Raw genomic sequence first — 20,475 nt, 5'->3', positions numbered from 1 at the left:
CCAGTTGATGTGCCCAGGTTTTAGTCATGGGTTTACAGTCTTCACTAGAGCTGAGGAGAGAAATGAGGTCATGAAGAAGCTTTTGTTCCAGTGCCCCGTCATTCCTGGAGTTCGAGAACCTTTCTTTAAATACAGACGTGTTCTGTTAAAGGCAGCCTTCACTAAGATGCCATAGCTGATGGCCTTCCTCTTGTCAAATCTCATTTAACTCCTTCATTGCATGAAAAGATAAGGGGTCAAAGGCAGTCTAGGTTTTTTCTTTCTCATTTTAGAACTATGACCTGTGTTTGGTGTTACATCCAACCCCATGAGAAGTCACAAAATATGACAGAATAAAAAGAAAATCAGTTTTTCCCACAGCAGAACTCAAACTATTATTCTAAAAAAGTCTCATTTTCTCACTAGATTATTAATAACAATCTTGTAAGTAATCTGGAAAAGATTCCTGTTCCAAAAAATATTGTTTTTTTCTAAACTGTCTCCCTTTCTATTTGCAGCAATGAAATGCTTTCTGTATGTTTATACAAATGTCAGTGAGATAAAATAAGTATCCTTAAATAAATAAATTGCCCAGATGTGAAGTTTCTACATTATTTTTAATGTAATTGCACTAACTCGATATGTATCATTTATGTATTTTGGAGGGTTCACATCACTTTTCTTCCTGTTCATTTCACTCTGTTGTCTAGCGTAATTCTTGAGGAATAGCAGATGTTCAATAGTCATAAATACAGAAACGTAGCATAAAGCTGAATGACAGAACTTGACCTTTCTGAGTACCACTTTGGCCTTCAGAGTTTTGCAATGGGATTAAAAATGATGCTTGAGTGATCACAGCAGATCATCCTGCAACACAGAGATTTCTGTTGCTCCTTCTGAATCTGCAATGAAATCAAGTCCCAAGGCAAGCGTGAACATGAACGCAGGAATGTTTTTGTTTTGTGGTGCCCTTCTCCCACCTATAATAGGTGGGAGAAGGGCATCACAGAGGCTGATTTTCTTCAATGTCAGTTTTTAATGAACTGTTCTTTTTTTTTTTTTTTTTTTTTTTTTTCCTAGAAGGCAGACTGGAAAAAGTCTGTGCATATTCTAAGTTTTAACTTTAAATCAGCTATTTTACTTTTGTCTTTACTCGAAAGTAAAGTTGCGAATGGTACCCTGGGCTCCATCAGAAGAGGGATGGCCAGCAGGGACAGGGAGGTGATTGTCTTTCTCTACTCTGCCCTCGTGAGTCCCCATCTGGAGTACCGTGTCCAGGTCTGGAGCCCCCAATACAAGAAAGACAGCCATTGGAGAGGGTCCAGAGGAGGGCCACAAAGATGATCGGGGGGCTGGAGCACCTTCCCTACGAAGACAGGCTGAGGGAGCTGGGCTTATTCAGCCTGGAGAAGAGAAGGCTGCGGGGTGACCTCATTGCAGCCTTTCAGTACCTAAAGGGAGCCTGTAAACAGGAGGGGAGTCAACTCTTTGGAAGGATAGATAACAGCAGGACAAGGGGAAATGGTTTTAAGTTGAAGGAGGGCAGATTTAAGTTGGATGTTAGGGGGAAGTTCTTGGCTATGAGAGTGGTGAGGTGCTGGAACAGGCTGCCCAGAGAGGTTGTGGATGCCCCATTCCTGGAGGTGTTCAAGGCCAGGTTGGATGGGGCCCTGGGCTGGCTGGTCTGGTATTAAATGTGGAGATTGGTGGCCCTGCCTGTGGCAGGGGGGTTGGAAATTCGTGACCCTTGAAGTCCCTTCCAACCTGGGCCATTCTGTGATTTCCAGAATTCTGTGATTCTGGGAGTGGTAACAGAAGCTGTGAGGGAGTTGTTCTTTGTCAAGGACTGTTTACAATGCTTCAGCAACCTCAAGGGCAGCCTTAGTCTTCTCAGGTCAGTGTGCAGCATATTCTGACCAGTTCCTTTACTAGAAATCAAAGTTTTCTTTGAAGAAAACAAAACTGGTTTCAGGTAGAATGAACCCTTTCAACCTAACTGAGAAACAGTCGCTTGATTTGGATTGAAATTCTGAAAAAAAAGAAAAAGAGCAACTTTCTGAGTCACAGGCAGTGTGGTACACAGATTTTGAAATGTAACAGTCTGTACTTGTGAGGAAGTTGGAGGTAAAGAAATCCCCTATTCTTGGTTCTTGACCGAAGACTCTGGGTAAAAACATTAAAATCTGCGTTTAAAATAGAAAGGCCACCTGCAGTTAAGTACAAAGTTAATTTGCTGTATTTAAAGGCTTTGTTTTTTTAACGTTTCATTTTTGCTTTTAGATTTCTGGGATTTGCTACAATAGCAGTATATTAAAAGTTCATCGAATTCTTTGTGTACCCAGCTGGGTAGCAAAGATATTTTCCTGGACTCTTGAACCAATCTTCTCATCTGCGGAACCAACGAATGAAATCCGAGTGGGAATGGGAGCAACAGTCGACATCCAGAGGCAGCAGAGAATGGAGCTACTGGATCGACAGATCATGATGTCTCAGGTTGCCCAAATGAGGAGACAAAGGCAGCAGCAGGTACTGATATGTGCTCCATAAAGATTACGTTTATGGGAAACATATGTTTTCAGTTTGTATATTTTATGTTTCCTGCTCGATATATTCTTCTCCATTGGTGTTTCATACACTGGCCAATAGCCATGTAGGTGTTTGTATAACTTTACATGTTAAAAGTGCTTCTCAAGGTAGAAGCAGAGTGTCGGACAGTCCTGTGAGGATATCAGTACTTCTGATATTTCTTTCACCAAAAGTCAGCCTGAGAGGTAAAGTGTCTGCCTTTCCACAGTCTTTAGTAAGAGCCATTGGTGAAAGTTAGCAAGTTCTCTGACTGTTCTGGGTATTTGTATTGTTTGCATCCTTTTCAGAGAAAATTGTCTACACGATAACTATTGGCAAATTACTTTGAATAAGGCTTATGTCTTTGAGAAAGTTCTGAAATTCAATCATCTAACTCTCTTACAGAGGTCAACCACAGGAACTTTCTCTTTGCTGCATTTAGTGTTCATTTTATTTCCTTACCGAATGGAATAGCAGAGCCCTTTATGTTCTCTGTTTTAGTCAAGGCAGTGAAAGACGTTCACACACTTTCTGTTTTAGGGCAGTAAAACAAGGCAGGCAGTGTCTCAGTTAACTTCTTCCTATACCTTAAAAATATACGTTGCTCCTCTATCAAACTTAGCAGAGAGTATGGGCCTTAGATTTCTCTATGTGAGCATACAATGTTCATAGTTTTGTTACATCCTGACAATTTGTGATCTTTATTGAGTTTTCTCTGCCTGAAAACTCAATACGCTGCTCTGTACTGATACATGAATTCTTACTACATTTATGGTAGCGCTTAGCGCTTGTAGATATACCTGTGTTACCATTAATATGTTGACAGAATTAGATGTAGGATAGTATAAAGCTTTGGCTTTGGCCAACAAACAGAGTATGTGTCTTTGTTTCCCCGGAATTTGGTTTTCTTCCATTTCCTAACATTTTGACCTGAATAAATTGTTCCTCAGGTGGAAAGATTCTAATGTCTGTCCCCATTAGAACATTTACCATTTTTAATGTAAGAAGTGAACTAGAAATAATTCAACGTCATTGTTCTGTTAGAAGGTGCTTTGAAGGTGTCTTTTGGGCCACAAGCTGTTGTGAAGACTCAGCTAAGCTTCTTCAAATGAGAAGAGAAAAAGATTGCCAGTTAATAAAGACAATCTTTATCATATATTTTGAACTGCAAGAAGTATTAAATAAGTTCAGAGTTATAAATGATAAGAGTTGATAACGTTTTCTTCTTATCCTTCTCCTTTCCTGGGATTACAAACAGTGAAGTTGGCAAAATGTCTTTTCACTGTTGACTTCAAATGGAGGTTTTTTATAAGATATGGAGGAGTTTAAGTACAATAACTGAGCATTGCTTGAGCAGCGGTGACATGGTTTACCTTAAAAGTTGCTGAAACTCTTTCAAATCGCCTACGGGACTGGTCTTTAACTTTAGTGCGGCATTTTGTTATCTGATAGTGCTAAATGGTGAAACCAGTGAGCAGAGGGCAAAGGATTCAGTGTGCGAACATTTCAGAAAGGTTCTTCAGAAGAGATGTGTTTATGACTCACAGAACTTACTGGATATCAACAAAATCATGAATAGCGCCCTTCACAAAAGCTGAGATGTAATGATGTACAAAGAGACAAAAAGGATCATTTCAGTCTCAATATTCAAAACTTGAAAACAGTTTTCCAGATTGTTGTACTTGTGCAATTCTTTTGCTTTTAGAAGCTTACAAAGGTATGGTTTGAAGACAGTGGAGTTGAACACATCACACTGCAGATGGAATTTAGATGGTAATGCTACCTATGGGAGTGAAGCTGGTAAAGAGTGCCAATCAGTGTCACTGGGAGGTTTGTTGTGAAACTAACAGTAATAAAAGCTGTGAAGTATATCAATCAGGTTATCAAATACAAGTTTGAGTTATATTGCAAGAGAATATTGTGCAGATTTTTGGCATCCCAATATGCTGTCCGTAGGCGAGATAAGTTAATGTTTTCTCTCCTGCATTCCATGTTGTTTGCCAAGGAAAGGGAACTTTCCTCTGCACGTCATTGTGCAACTATTTTCTTGTTATCCCTTGGGAAGGCATTCTGTTTGTTCCTCCTTTTCCTTTACTCTTCAATTCTTCTCTTTGGGAAGAGACAGTGCACTTTCCCTATGTATTGTTAGCATATGGAAAACATAGGAACACAGTGTGTGGTTTTAACAGTGCTTTGTTGTCCTGCAGAATGTGCCAAACTGTAAAGAAGCCCCTTTCTTAAATGGACCCTTTCTGTACTAAGCTCATTCTTCAGGTTTTTACAAGAATTTCTGAAGAACGTGAGCCTGATGGTACAAAAAAAAGAGGAAAAGCTTAAAAACAGCAGGGAAAAAATAGGGGAAAAAAACTTTCTTTAGTTGTTTATACTATATCTCTAAGATAGTAAAATATAGGGGTTTTTTTGTTTTGCTTTTTTTTACATTTACTGAGCTCTTTTATCTGAAACAGAATTAATTTTGCATGTTTTCTATAGGAAGAAAAGAAAAACAAAACCAAAAAGAACACAGAGTTTCCTTGCTGGCAGTTCTTAGAGCTTTGCCTTGCCCAGTCTTTCTCTTGCAGAAACGCTGCCCGCAGGATGCCGAAGCGGAGAGGTGTGCGTGCTGGGCTGCCAGACACTCACAGCTTCCAGGAGCAGGTTGAGTGAGGGACACAGCTTGAACATAAAGGCACCGGCTTCGTGACTTGATGTACATCGTTTTGATTTATCCCTGAGATGTACAGTGGTGCTGTGTCTGAAAGTGTTGTTAGAAACTGAAAAATTACCTTACGTTGCTAGTTTCACAGGGGAGTGTGGTTACACGGTGTCTGATTTTTGTCTTGCTTTCTAGTTGCTATGGATACAGTCCTTAACCAGATGGTGGTGTGCATGTTGAAAACTTTTTCTCCTTTTTTGCCTTCCACTGATAATCCTGACAAATTCTGAACTTGTCACAGAGGATTACTGAACATCACCTCTGTCTGCCTTTTGAGGAAGCGAAATAAGATGTGTGCCATATATATATTCATACCCTCAAAAAATATCAGCTTGCTATTTTTTCCTTTTTAAACCCTAGTTTCTTAATTCTTTTCTTTCTCTCTCTTTTGTCAGTCCTCTTTTCTCATTTTAGAAATGTGTCCTCTTGTTTTCCCTTTTTTCCATAAATCTCTTTCTTTCCTTTGTATCATTTTCACATTTTCATTCCCAACTATGTCATTTTCCTCCCAAATTTTCATCTCTTCCCCTCTGTTTCTGTTATTTCCCATACTTTGTGTTTCCTCCTCTACATTCTTCTTTGCTTTGGAGAAGATTCTTTGCCATCACATCTTACCCATCAGTCAACATTTGCAATGCATCCTGAGGGCATCAATGCAACTTCCCTTTCTCTCCCTCCAAACAGGTGGTTGTTTATATCTTCAGGCACTGTTTTATCCTTTTGATACTGTAATACCAATGGGACTTTTTGGTCTTTCTCTCCTGACTTTTACATTTCTGAATCTGTTTCATTTCCCAGCACTTTTCTGAAGTTTATCTTTCTGTAACCCAAATGAAAGCCCTGGTGGGAAAGGGGAAGAAATTGCTGCATGTGTGCACCAGGGTGCTAGCTGGGAGCCAGCCTGACTTTCACTTCCCATTGACAAGCTTGGAGGGAGGCTGCAGATAACCAAACTGTAAATAGATGAGGGAGGAGTGCGTGCGAGGTGTTTCTGGCAGTACTGATGTCACTGGGTTATAGGAAGGTTCTGGAAGATTGCAGAAAAGGTGGTCAGCACTTTCTGTTGGCTCTTAGATACCACTTCTCCGTTTAGTGCTCGTTCCTGTGCCCATTCTGTATATGGGGTTGGAGAATGAACCCTGGCCCGTTCATCTTAAAAACATGCTCTCAGTATCCTTCATTCAACGTTGAACATGTTGAAGACACTGTTGCCTGCCTCTTGGTTTCTCTTAACTTTTTGGTTCAATAAAGAGTTTCACTGAGGTGTTCAAGGGTCTGTGATAAACCTACAGCAATATATGAAAATCTTTTCCACCATTTCCTCTACTTTTAAGCTTTTTTTTGGGGGGGTGGGTCTTTTCCCTCCTGTCTTTGTTTTTCTGTTCCAACTCCTGGTACTTTTTAGTGAGGCCAGACCCCCTTTGATTCATATCTCTGATTCTCCTGCTTGCAGAGACCAGACTTCTTCTGTAACAATGCTGCTTCCCCTAATTGTTCATTCACTGGATGTCTTCCTCCTGGGACGCTGGAGAGATGCTGTGTGGAGAGATGCATTGAGTGTCTTTATTGTTACAGGGCGTCTCATATCCTGAGAAGTTTGCAACTTACTTATTTGGTGAGCTAAGGACTGAGGCTAGATTACTGATTTACCTTTCTGTTATATTTAAGTAGTAAACTTCTGACCTTGGAAAACAGAATTTAATGGAGCAATGACTTTCCTAAGACAAGAATTCCTCCTTAAGAATGTTGTCCTTACTCGTGATGCTAGAAACAAATCCCTCAGTGAACTTACCAACTGTCTAATTCTGCCGTCTTGAAGAAGAACCACATCTGAACATACTTCATTTTCACACTGACGCAGAGTGGTGCTACTGACTGCAAGACTGCAAAGTCTTCTGCACTTGCTTGAGAAGGTTGAGTAACAACAATAAATGCTTCAAGAGGCCTCTTGGGCCCTGAAGATGTCTTGCAACCTTTACATGTTGCCAGGCTCCTGGAAATTCTCACGGAACTTTAGATGGAAGGAGCTTGTTTGTGCTGACCCATAGATGTATCATTGTTAGAGAAGAATGTACCAGACAACTTTAGCTGAATAAACGAGGGAGGTTTTCAGCCCCATGTAACACAAAATCCTTTTCTCTAACTAGGCTTCCATTCCAACTAATGTGTGTTGCCTATAGGTACTCCGGGATTTTGTGGCATAATTTAATAGGAAGTGCCTTTTACAGCATTGCCATAAGTTTTAAACACAACTATAGGTGGGGTACTCATAGAATAAATGAGTTACTTGAGCTCTGATCTCTGAGGTATGTTTCTACAGACTTGACGTCATATCTTTATGAATTCTGTTCATAAGTGATCTAGGGGTTTATTCCAGCCCATTTATGCTGCAGCAATAATCACTGTGGCTAAATTGAGAATCCATCTTCCCTTGTTTGTTGTGGACATACCATCAGCCTTTTTTTTTTTTTTTCCATTTTTCAAAGAAAATAATAATTTTTCCAGACCTCGGTGAGCTGTTAACTCATCCTTTGCTTTTTGACATTCTTCTGGTGTTTTCATATCTTGCTTTTTTTTCTTTCAGTAATGTTTTAATGTTTCCTCTGTGTTGAGAATAATGCTTATTTTTGCTTCAAAAGGTGAGCTTTATGCTTAGAGATTGTTAGTTATAGAGCTGTGTATTCTGCTGATGCTGGTATACTTCAATTCTTTTTTTTACTGCTTCATTTTGATAACATCATTGCAGCAGTTGATAAGCCCTACTATTTAGATATTTCTGTGTTGTTTTGTTTTTTTCTTTAAAAAAAAAACAAAAAACTTTTTCATGGATTTGGTGTCATTAAAAATGTTGAATTTCCAGGGTGCTGATCCAGGCAATGAGTTTATGACTATTTCCTCTATGTATCTACTTTATATTTTTGGTCTTTTTCATGGAAACCAGCAGTTCCATGAGTTGACAGACATTAGCAGTACTACTAGAATAAGCTGAATGTATCTCATTAACAGCCAGTTGCCAGAGTTGCAAGGCTAACTGTGTCTGACTCCTACTCCTCAGTAGCACTCCTGCTCTCATGTTGAAGTATCTTTTTTTTCTTGACTCACTGAATAACTCAGTTATTCAGTTCTCTTTCTGTCTGACTAGGCTTCTGAGCTATAGCCTTTAGACAATGATTAAATTTGAGTTAGTGTTTGTAATCAACTTCCCTACAGAAGCAGTGGTTGGACTGCTTCCTAAAGCAAAATGAAGCAGATAATTTTTGAGGTAGAGATTATGTTTGTTCTCCTATGTGATTGTTCTATACTCTCTTACTCTGACAATTTAATTTGAGGCAATCCCCACTAAAAAAGCTCGCGGCATAAAAATCTCCCCAGGTATTTTGAGAGCGTTTAATTCTCTGTTGTCTGATCCACCACTGTCCACAGAAGGCAAGTTTCTTTTTAGCAGTTTGTGTTCTTCCATCTGCAGCTTCAAGCATGGGCCAAATTAGACATCCAGTATCGGGGCTGAGAAGTCAGGAGTTCTTTCTGTTACCCTTCATCTGCACTGAGAGAGTTCTGTTTGGAAGTCATTTCTGCCCCCTAAGTCTCTTCTTTCATAGCTCGTAGAAGACGAGAAGTGTGTAATTCAGATAGTGTGTGGTCCACCTTGGTATTCAGTTTTTCTGATTGGAACTCTGATAATAGCACATAACAACTACAGATCTGTGTCACTGGTTGTTTCTAAAGCCTGCTGAAGCACAATAGATGGGAAGGTTTTGCCAAGCAGTATTGCCAGTATGTCACCTGGAGTGTTAACTTTAGGATGTCAACAAATGGAAGCTCTTCCCATTTGCAACTGAATCTTTGCTCCCTTGGATGGGATACTAATCTTTTCTTTTTTCCTCCTATGTGGTTGACTAGCCCCTTATGTACCCAAGTATGTGTTTATGCCAGTGTATTGGAGAATCTGGTTTTGAGGTTTCTTTGTAACCAGTGTTTGCTAGCTAAGCTTCTCAAATCAAAACAGTTTTGAAACTCTAATTTCTCACTTATGTTTGAAAATGTTTGTGCACAGGAAGTGAGTGAGGTATCATCTGTCTAATCATCCATCATGCTTTAATAAGTCACTTGTCACCAGTTTGCATCCAAAGAGCCAAATAAGAAGGGTCAGAACTGCCTTTGTTTTGTCTAAAATGTCTAAAATGGAGCAACAGATGGTTTCCTTAAATCCAGAGAGGATGTTCGTGCAGGTAGACCTGCCTTCAGCATTTGGCACAGCAGACTGCCATGCCCTGGTTATCTCACTTAGCAAATATTAAAGGACCAACATAAGAACAGCTCCAAATCGTTCAATTACTTAAAATTCAGGTGATTATGACTGATAGCTGATGTAGCTGTGGCCACGTCTGTGATGTTGCGGAGCCCAGTTTGGGTGAAGAGCAGCTGATGCAAGCATGCAAGAGCGAAGTTGGAAAGTCCACAAATGGAGGTGCTTTGAAAAGGTGGTTGAAGCCTTGCCTCTCCTGCCTAGACAAGATCAAAATCCCCATTAGTGGAAACGAAGTATGAGAGCCCTGCTCAACACTTTCCTAATGCTGGGTGAACGAGTTAACATGTGTTCTCAAAAATGCCAAAATTCAGCATCTGACTGATATTAAATGTCTTTCTTTCTTGTTGGTATAGCTGTCCATCATTTTCCAGCTGAACTATTGCATCACAGCGGTACTGAAATGTGAGTGTTACAATGACGTGCAGTTTGGTGCAGATTAGGTGTTTAACCGTACTGTAATGAGTTGAATGCAGAGCTATCTGACTCTCCCACTGTCCTGAGCTAACTTGCAGTTTTGGGGAGCACCTTCATAGCTTTTCACTTACTACCAGCCAGTTGTGTGCCTGAGTCATATAACAACACCCTTTCCTGTAATGTGTGGCAAACGGACTACAAGGCCAAATGCTTGGGCATGCATGAGTACACTGAGAAGCACTCAAAACTCTCTACACCTCCCTTGAACACAGTCGCAGAGCAGCTGTGCCCACTCGCCTCCCAAGGCACAGATAGGCCTGCCGTTTGGCATCTCTGGCATCTGCTACTGTGAATGCTTTGTGCCTGTGCTGAAGTCCCTTCCATTGTTTCTCTAGCTGCTTCAGAGGCCAGACTGAGGTGTTCCTCCTGGATTTCAAAGGAAATAACTGATCAGGCATCAGAAAAGACCACATGTGGATTTGTGAATTTTTGTGACACACGAGCTCCTCTGGGAGAATGCAGACATCAAAGCTCAGGATACAGCAAATAAGAGCTGGAGACAAAGCCTCTGGGCTAAGGAGACTTGTCTGTAGCATAAATTTCCAGAGGAAATTGGAATATGTTTAGAAATTGCTGCACTACTTTCCATGGTGAAAAATTCTTTCCATCGTTGCAAGTGATGCTCACAGCACCAACATGATCACATTTCTACCTCCTTTCAAAAAAGAATGTTATTAAGGTTAAAAAAGAAAGAAAAGAAAGAAAGAAAAAGGTTTTAGAGGAAATAAACCCCCAGAACAGTTTTTACCTCACAAAAAGAGACAGGCCAGACATTTTAATAAGTCCACTGGAAATTTTACCATTGCCATTGATCTTTTTTACAGTGTTCAGATGCTGAGGCAGCTGCTATCAGTGTGTAATTCGTGGCTACGTTTTTTTCTTTCTATTATCAGTGCATACACTGCGGGGTCAATATTTTTAACGAAAAGATTATGTCTGAAGGGCAAGGCAAGTGTTTCTTGGAATAAATCTTTATATCAATGAAACATTTATACCTGCACCAAGAAAAAGTGCACCTGCACTTTAAAAGATGAAATGCAAAGCAATTTCCTTTTTTTTTCTTTCTTTCTTTTTTTTTTTTTTTTTCTAACTGTGGTTGTTGTGTTAAGAAAAGGTGAACAGGACAGATATCAGGAGGTGTTTCCTGTTTGTGCAAACAGATGGCAAGTTGGCATTAACCATATACATGTGATAATACTATCAAAAAATCTTAACCACATGAAAAATCATCAAGAGGACTTCTATAAGGCATTTTCAATTCTAGTGAAATCAATTTAATTGTAATACAAGCACATGTGGTAGCTACTTCAGTGAATGTTTGTTAGTGGTCTGTAATACATGTTTATTTGTCAGAGTTTGTGTAAGAATTGTTTTGCAGAATATGCTATGGTAAGTATGTAAACGGGAAGCAAGGAGAGCAGCCTTCTCTGAAAGAAAGTAAGGAGATGGTGTGAAAAAATAGTTGTGTAATAGGGATTTCAGCAAGTTATATAGTCAGACATTCGCTAGCTGTAGACTGATATGAATGTCTTGTTCTGTAGGAAAAGGGGATACTCTTTTCCTTGTAAACAGTATTATCTCAGACACTATTTAGGAACAAAAAAATCAAGGATGTGACCTAACAAGTTAAGTACTGACAGTTACCAAGAATTACTCATCGATATAGTATTTCCTTATAATGTTTTCTATCATGGATAGATGCCATTTTCCCATTCCTTTAATCTAACCCATTCCTCCACCTCATTGTTTGGTCACCTGAAGCTTGTGACTGATCTGTTGTTTCCTGTAAGAGAAGTTCCAACATCACCAATGTTTTCCTAATCCACTTTTATTGGTGATGTAACAGAGATCGATGGTCCTGTTGGTTTGTTTGTCTCCTGTCAGATAGTAACAAGGAATTTGCCATCAACCAATTCACCCAGTCTTTGCACTGCTAGCATCGAAGGAAACTGCTGATTTCTTTAGTTAAAAAATTACAACTGTAGAGTGGGGAAGGCTTACAGACCTTTCCTTAAATGTGTCCAGCATCCTTCTCTTTGGCTACTGAATGAAGCAGTCTTTTTGACATGAGTTTTCTCTGATAATGTGTGGAAGTCTATGTTGCAGGCAGAAATGAGGGCCCAGCCAACAGTTTGTACAAAATATTTGTATGAATGGTAGTTTGTAGACTGATTTTCTCAGTGACTGCCTTCCTCTAGCAGAGGAGCAGAAAATCTTCCCAAAGTTGGCCATGAAAGATTTGGACTAAGAAAGAAGGAATGAAGTCTTACCTTTGCGTGGATAACATGTTGAATGGTTTCTCTCTGCCCAGACCACTGACTGGGGAAAGCGGTTGGTTTATCAGTTGTGAACCTGAGCGCACCAACAGGCTTTCCAGAGGGTTGTGTTGCCCATGCTGAGGGCCAACTCTGACACGGTACAGCTCTTCAGCCTCGGAGCAGCCTTGTGAGAAAGAGCTGTGGTTAGAAACGTCTGTGAGGTATCTTGGGGCCTCATCCACCTCATCTGGGAGTTAGCTGCTTTTGAGTACAAGTCCAGGTCCTAAGCCACTGATTTGACTTCTGGTCTTAATCTTAGACCTGCCTCATCATTGTGGATTTGCTTGGTGATCTGGACTTTTGTCTGACTGTGGTTACCATCACTGGTAATATAGCTTTAGCTATTTTCAAGTCTCCTGTGAAAGGTATACTTATTTACCATTCTTCAGTAGGGACTTTTTGATGGTTCAGAAGCATTGCTTAAGTAAATTCAACAGATTGGATATCTTCATGTGAAATCTTCCTGACCTTTCTCAGAATAAGTGTCTTAGCATGGTCAAAAACCCCTCTAATACAGAATGTATCATAAGATTGTGAACAGAACGTCTGCTGAATAATGTCTGGGAGACAAAGCAGAATATCGATCAGGAAATCCCTGGACATTTTTAACTGGAATTTGAGAGGCTTGTTTGATTTAAGACATTTTTTGCTGTTTGCTTTGAATCAAATTAAAAATCAGATCTTAGTGTATTTCTGCTGTGATAGTAACATTGTCCAGAAGTTGCCATGCACGCTGGAAGTCCTTAGCCTTGATCTCCGCTTTCTATGGATCTGAGGCATTAGCAACAGTTCCTGCTGTTTTCTTATATTTAGGGAATGGTCCGCAGTAGCAGTTCCTGCTGCAACTCCCTCCCTCTTCTCTTTTAAATCTGACTTTGTTCATGTCCATCATGTGATGAGAGGCAAGCCCATGAGGAGAAACAACTTCCTGGCATGTACAGATCAAGAAGCATAACATACATGGTTTATGTGCAGTCTGGGAAATAACACACGGTTGAGAAATAGACCATCCAAAGTAAGTTGTAACTAATCCTAAACATCAGTGCTCACATAGCACTAAGACTTTTGGCCTTCTCTAGTTATGCTTTAGATATTCTTTCATCATTAATATAGTCAAGAGCTGATGTTTGTCACAATTCCGAAAGTAATTGAAATATTCTGAGGACGAATGAAAAGGATCCTTTCATAGGAATTTTGATCCAGTTTGCCTGGTCTGTTTGTTATATCTGGGAGAGAGTTAGCAAGCTTTGCCTGGAACTGTTCTGAATTCATCCATACATACCTGTAGTTCATCCAGTTATCCATGATAAACCTTCTAAACTATGCAGTTTCATTGGGGAAACTACGCTTCATTGGGGAATCTGGATTTCTTACTGCAGGTAATGCATTTGGTGCACATTAATTTAAAATGTACTGTTAAGTTTGAGATAAAAAGGCAGATGTCTTTGTAGTGTTGTATGTCAGCACACAGGACAGGGTGCAGTAGGAAGCCGAGGGCACAGCTGGGAAGGTACGTTTATTTCAGTCTTTGGATGCATCAGCATACAGATAAATTAATGCATTTACTGTAGATTTGATATTTAATATGCATTATTGTCTATGAATTGTGGTGCTACAAAAAACGCGCCATGATCCTGCTGGCATTTTTCAATCCACCAGCTTTATATGAATGACCCTTGGAAGCATTGCTTTCTCCCCCTCGGGTCTTTGAAAAGGACACACACAGGCAAAGCAGCACCAGTTCCGTGTTCCTGCTGTACTATAGAGCTTAGTAGGCTTCCAGAAATTCAAAATTAATGAATTAAAACTCAAAATAATTCTGAGCTAGGGGAAACTAGAGATGGGGAAGTACATGACATGTGATTTTCCAAGACCACAGAGGAGTGCAGCTTGTCAGAAGGAGGTGTGAGATCCCTCTCCAGGTTTAAACTAGAAACCAGTTCTCCTTTTTGCTGCACTATACTGTTTGGCTAACGCAAGGCTTATGTGAAATCCTTCAAGATAAAACCTTTGAAGTAGATGCTTAATGCAGCATATAAAGTAGAAATGTGGGTATGTAATAGCGTCTTAAATTCCGAATTGCTAGTAGTGGAAACTTTGTACTGAAGATGAGTGGTGACTCATAGCTGGTGCTTATCTTCTTAGGGAAGATGCACTGTGCCATAAGGGACTGGAACACTCTACAAGCTAACAGGTCACATCTCATGACTCCCCAGCTGGTTTTTCAAGTGTGCTCTTGCACTGCCCCCTGTGGTGTCTGGGCTGGCTGGGTATCCCTGGGAGACAGTGGAAGAGAACAAAGGACAGGGCAGGAAAACAAAATACATGATTTTGTGTGTGTGTGTGTGTCTGGGAGCAGGTTAAGCTGCTGCTGATCTGATCAAGAAGAGAGCTTTTAGTGCTGCAGGAGTACATAAAGGCAGGAAGAGCCCCAGCTGAGAGAAGAAAAAACTATCATAAGAGGAAGGTCTTCTGAGAAACGACAGCACAGACCTAAAACAGAGCAACTAGAGGAAGGAAGTCCTTGTCCTATATATACTGAAAGGGAGGGGGATCTTCTCCATGGTAACAGAGGGAGCGGGTCAGGAGGAGAAGGACATCAGCTGCATTGCAGAGAACAGAGGGAGCAAGGGGTGCTACTCTTGCCCATTTGCAGGTTCTGGTGTCATGCCACATCCCTTCCAGAATGTTTGTGCAAGCTCATGAAAGGAAGATGGATCATTCCCGGGCAATGATAAAGCTTGAACTTTGCATTCTGTGTGTCTTACTGTTTTAAGGCTCCAAACTGAATTGTTGAAGTTTCAGTTCAGTGATTTATGCCATACTTACATTACTGCTGTGTATTTATGTGATTACCATGTAGTCAGAAAATGATTCGGCACTGGAGTACAGCCAGGTTTTGCAGTGGTAGTAATGCACTGAAGTTAGGTCAGTCTGAAAGTCTGTTACAGTCATATTGGTGTCGCAGAAATATTCACTGGCATGGAAAGTTTATCACGGGTATCTTGCGAGTTGGGCTTGTGATCAGCAGCATGTGCTCTGAGTTTCCTGATGTGTTTTTGTGGATGCAGTGAAAAGCATCATTTTTGCTTTTTCTCCCTGCTTCTTTGTTTCACTCTTACCCATGTAAAGCAAGCACGTGCAGGACGTGCTGTTGCATCCTTTGCCAGACACAAAGTCTGGCAGAAAGTCACAAAGAGAACAGGCTCTTCAGCCTCAGAAACCCATCACTGTAATGAGCCATATCATCCACAATGTATGCGAAACATGAAGTATTAGCAAGAAGTCAGACAGTCCTTTCTTCCTTTTACTAGCACTTTTCCTTAGCTTATAGCAACTACTTCCAGTAGCAAGGAGAGAGGTAACAAGTCCCAGTTTTCACTTCACAAAAGGCTACAGCAGCTCGTGTTGTTTCAGATAAGTGTTTTGCTCAAATGTTTGCCTTTTTATGGTCTTTATGTGTAAAAGTACCTGTAGTTCTTTTTGAAAAGACTGACAGCAGTGTCTGGTTTTAGGGTGGGATGATTAACTGGAATAGACTGTTTCCTCCTTTACGTCATAGACACAATGAGAATTATCAAGATCATCACCCATCTGATCAAGACACACCTCCACCTACTGAGGTTTCTGAAGAACAGGTAATTATTTTTTTTAATGTTTTTTTTGTATTGTCTGTTGACACAACTTCTTAATCGTTCCCTGCAGCAGCATTAATAGAAATCTCAGTTAACAGTCACAATAAAGGGACAGTGACTTGTCATTATCTTTCAAACCAGAGTTGCGTATCAACTTGGGAATTACTGCTTCTATGTGTGACCTTTTATCCCATATTTTTAAAGGCTAGACAGTTTCACGAGTGGGGCTAATATATGTTTCACAGAAAAAGGAAGAATGGCAAATAGATTTCATCATTTTCCCTGTAGACATACAGCTTTTCCTTCACTGAGGTCTCCGGCTTATGTTTCCAAATTGGTCATGTGGCTGTTTGGAAATAAAAATGTTCTGCCAGCCTTGGGCTGCAGCAGACACTTGTAGGGTGTTTCCCTACATAATATGGTTGACTGATTTCATGTACTGTTGCCACAGAGAAGTTTGTCTTTTCTGCCTAGTATAAGTTTAGACCTGTAGTGTAGATGTAGACTTTTGTAGATAGTTTATTGTCTCAGAAGAGAGGAATTACTAGGAAATTTAAGAACTGAATATTAATCTTTTTTTTTTTTTTTGTATTCAGGATTTATTGTGTGCAGTCAAGTTCTCTGAGTTTTAGCCCATCTGCACTTAGCTGCGTTGGCCTTTTTATTATCTAAGGTCTTTTCTATTCCTCGATGAGAATAGATTCCAAGGGTGTTTCTCTTTCCCTTTTTCCTATTCTAAGGAGACAAATCAATACCTGCTAGTGCCGTGCTGTTATTTCCAGTTAGTTTAAAATGAGATTGTTCCAAGGAGAAATCCTTACTATGATCCAGTTTCTAGTTTTGATTCAGTGTTAGATTGTGTTTCAAATACACTGCACTGGTGGTTTTGATTGAAAACTTGCTGGCCTGCATCAGAAAAGTTAAAAAAATAAAATTAAAAAAATAAAAAACAAATCAATCAATGAAAAAGAAAAAATAGAAAAAAGAAAGAAAGAAAGATAAGAAACCTGCCCACTAAAGAACACCTTCTGAGAGCAGTCTAAAATCTTGACCGGCCTAAAAGCCCATTCAGTGCCAGGAATAAAGTGACCAATTCTGTATGTATAGAATCATAGAATCATAGAATCACCAAGGTTGGAAAACACCCACAGGATCACCCAGTCCAACAATTCACTCATCACCAGTAGTTCTCACCAAACCATGTCCCTCAACACGACGTCCAAATGTTCCTTGAAGACCTCCAGGGTTGGTGACTCCACCAAGACTAGACCATAGTGTTGGGCTGGAACTCATGTAACAGTTGTTAGTCCAACTTGTGTTGTCTTCTGACCCCAAACCTGGCCCAGGCTCAGCTGTATGAAAGCGCTTCAGTACATGCTTACATGTTGTAATGCATTGAAGTTGTAGAGATCACCTGGTTGCTGTCATCTGAAATGCTCTCTGGTTGCCTTGCAAGGTAGAGACTTAGACGAGCACCTTTGACTTTTCAGATTTGTGCTAATAAATCTGTAAATTGTCTTAGAATGGCAGAAGTGCAAGGTTTGTCCCTCTTCTTCAGATTCAATTTTGCAAGCGTTGGCAACGTCTGGTAGAAAAATCTCTGCTTATCTCGTGGATTTTTTAGTACCTTCAATTACTGCTACCGGCATACGGCTCAGTTTCCTGGTGCTGGATTCAACTTCTGTAGTTAAAATATACCCAGATAAAAAGCGCTTTCTGCTGTTCAAACTTATTTCCCATCATGCCCTCCGGATGTTTCTGCAAATGGGGGACATTGAACCTCCATCCACTGCTTCTTGAAAGTCAAAGTTAGAATTCACGGCCGCTGCCATAAAAATCTTTCATCTGAATTGTATTGGTGTGGTTAGCTTCTATTTCCATTGCCTGGCCTCTTTCTCATAAAAATCATTATCTGAGGTGAACAATCAGAAAAAGGGAACTGCAGGAAGTCAGTGGTTATGAAATCCAGATTGATGTTGCAGCGATTATGAAAGTAACGATTTGTTTCTCTCTCTACAAGAAGGTGAGAAACTGAGGCTGGGTGATAGAGCGAGAAGGGGAAGCGCAAAAAAAGGTGGTAGCATTTTTGGTATTCTGACAGCCAAGGTAGCAGCTTTCAAACGTTTTGTAACAGCGTATTTAGATAGAGAGAGCCAGAGGGCCACCAGGGCTACCAGGCCGCTCCTGAGCCCGCAGCTGCCCACCTCACAGCCCACCTGCAGGCACGAGCAGGATGGAGAGTGCCTCCTGCTGCCCCTGGCCATGCTTCATTCTGCATGCTGCCCCCCTCTCTGGATGATTAAATATAAAAGTGAATTAGTTACACTGTGGCTTTCAGTTACACCTATTGGAGAGTCACAGTTTTCAAGTGTGAATTGAAATTTAACCATAGGTTAAATTTGATGTATGTACTTTTTTTCTTTTTTTTTTACATGTAGTAATTTGTGGTACTTTGAGCATCTGTTAGTGCAGAGGAAAAGGTTAGGTGTCAAGAACGTGATGTTGCAAAGAATGATGATAATTGGTTACTGATCACCAAAATGATTCTCTCAGTGTGCCCATTTCGAGGTAATTCGTCCACCACATGTCATTGACTTGCCCTGTTTTGAAAACATTTGGAATCCTTCCATGAATTTTACTGAACCAATTTAAGCAACTCACCGCCTCTGTTTCAGGGGTAGCTTTCAGGTTGGTTGTAAAAACCACCCGGAGCAAATGTTTTGGGCTTTTTAATGACCTTTGGAGCAGTCAGGTGTTTTTCAAGCAAAGCACAGCTAAGTGTAAATGGACAGGTCTCCCCATCTGCTGTAAGATTCCTCATTTGGGTCAGTGTCGGGCTCTGGAGGGCATGTTCTTCTCAAGAGCAGTGAGCCCTGGAGTCAGGCTGCCCTTGTCATGTAAGGTGCCAAGGTGAAAAACAGAAAAAATACCAGCCAGACAACAAAGCTTCCTTTCTCTTTCAGTCTTCTTTCAAAACTGGGCCAGGGCTGAAAACACAGCAAAAGGCTGGTTCTGAACAAGCGATCACAAAGCACTCATCTCATTCTCTCTCTTTGGCACTGTTTTAAGCATGCTGTCTCAGATATGTCCTTGTGGTGGTGCAGAGCTGTGCTTGCACGCTCTTCAGACAGATAAGCTTCTGAACAGACTGATCAGTGGAAAAAAAAGTGATCCCCAACACTGTTACATAGATAATGCACGCGTAGTCTGAATAAAACTGTTGTTTCAGTAGTTTTATGTTATTTCTCTAACAGGTTGCACGACTCATGGAGATGGGATTTTCCAGGGGAGACGCTCTGGAAGCTTTGAGGGCTTCAAATAATGACTTAAATGTAGCCACTAATTTTCTACTGCAGCACTGATGATTATGTGAGTGATGAAGGGACTCTCCCCATGGGTTTGAGTGCTCCTGAGGAGGACAAAGCCACCTGCTGGACGGACTGATGCAGGTCGGCCCCGCCGCGCAGGCAGGAAGGAGAAGTGGGCTCCGCGTGACTGCTTAGTGAATGACGTGAGCTGTTCCCAAGCCTTTGATTCAACCGGTGGTTTCTATTCTGGTTATCCTTTTCAAAGTAAATTTAGTTTCTACTTATTACTGGATATCACCTAAATTTATTTTTTAAATAAAGTAGGTGTTTTTTTTTCCTTGCAAATCATTATTAGACATGCTATCGGACTGAGTGACTAAGAAAACATGCTCCCACAACCACAACAACCTGATTTACCCATCAAGGAACTTTGTGTTTTCTTTGTTTACCCGTCTGACTTCTCTAGCTTACATGTTATGTTACAGTACTTGATTTCTGACTGCAGTAATAAGGTGTTCAACGGTCACTTCATGTTCAACTCACTAAAGTGTTATGAGATGATTATGTCACTCCAGAAACTCCTATTAATGCCTGTAATATTTTGTTTCCTGAAATCCTTTTTAAATAAAAGTTGTCATTCAGCACATAATAATGCACAGATAGGATACAAGAAAATTCATATGGCGTATTACAAGCAATGGTAAGTGACCACTGTACACTTAAATTTTACAAATGGAGCAAATTGCTGTTCAGACACAGGGCATGAGGATACTCACTGGAAGCAATAAAGGTGAATTGAATGATACAGCGAGGTCAGAACTGCAATAATTTGAATGACATCCACGTCTGATTCAGACAGACTTCTGTATCAATGGGTGTGTGCTGTGTCTGATGCGCCACGTTCGTATTTTGAGCTGACTACTTACCGTCTTAAAGGAAAAATATATAAAGCTATCTTTTCTACGTAGTTCCAGTTTTGTGCTTTCAGAGTTGTGGGTGATCCTCATCTGCTGAATCCTCTCTGTCTGGAGCAGTTAATGGCACATGGAGTAGCAACCATACGTGTGGTTCAGAGTAACGCAGGAGTCAACGGGACACTACTGCCAAGGTAGCATAATGCTGGCTTTGAAGTTTAGATGGATAAATAAACTCGTGTGGCTTGACTCTCAGC

The 20,475-nt window shown here is 40.5% G+C and overlaps 1 protein-coding gene across 5 annotated transcripts in view; it reads left to right on the top strand.

The window, feature by feature from the left end:
- The window catches only part of UBAC2 (UBA domain containing 2), a 97,046-nt gene extending 76,937 nt beyond the window's left edge, over window positions 1-20,109 (top strand). For 2 of the 5 annotated variants that reach the window (NM_001006268.2, XM_015274298.4), the window contains exons 7-9: window positions 2,260-2,505; window positions 15,877-15,999; window positions 19,251-20,109. In NM_001006268.2, the coding sequence (NP_001006268.1) occupies window positions 2,260-2,505; window positions 15,877-15,999; window positions 19,251-19,358 (477 nt within the window). In that variant the 3' untranslated portion in view covers window positions 19,359-20,109. The other 3 variants (XR_006939280.1, XM_046941219.1, XM_046941221.1) reach the window with 3 other exon arrangements.
- Window positions 20,110-20,475: the final 366 nt, after the last annotated feature.

The sequence above is a fragment of the Gallus gallus genome, chromosome 1, assembly GCF_016699485.2.
Source record: "Gallus gallus isolate bGalGal1 chromosome 1, bGalGal1.mat.broiler.GRCg7b, whole genome shotgun sequence".
In the NCBI taxonomy this organism is placed as follows: Eukaryota; Metazoa; Chordata; class Aves; order Galliformes; family Phasianidae; genus Gallus; species Gallus gallus.
Note: the sequence above shows the minus strand (reverse complement) of the source record. Positions and strands in the feature narration are given on the sequence as shown.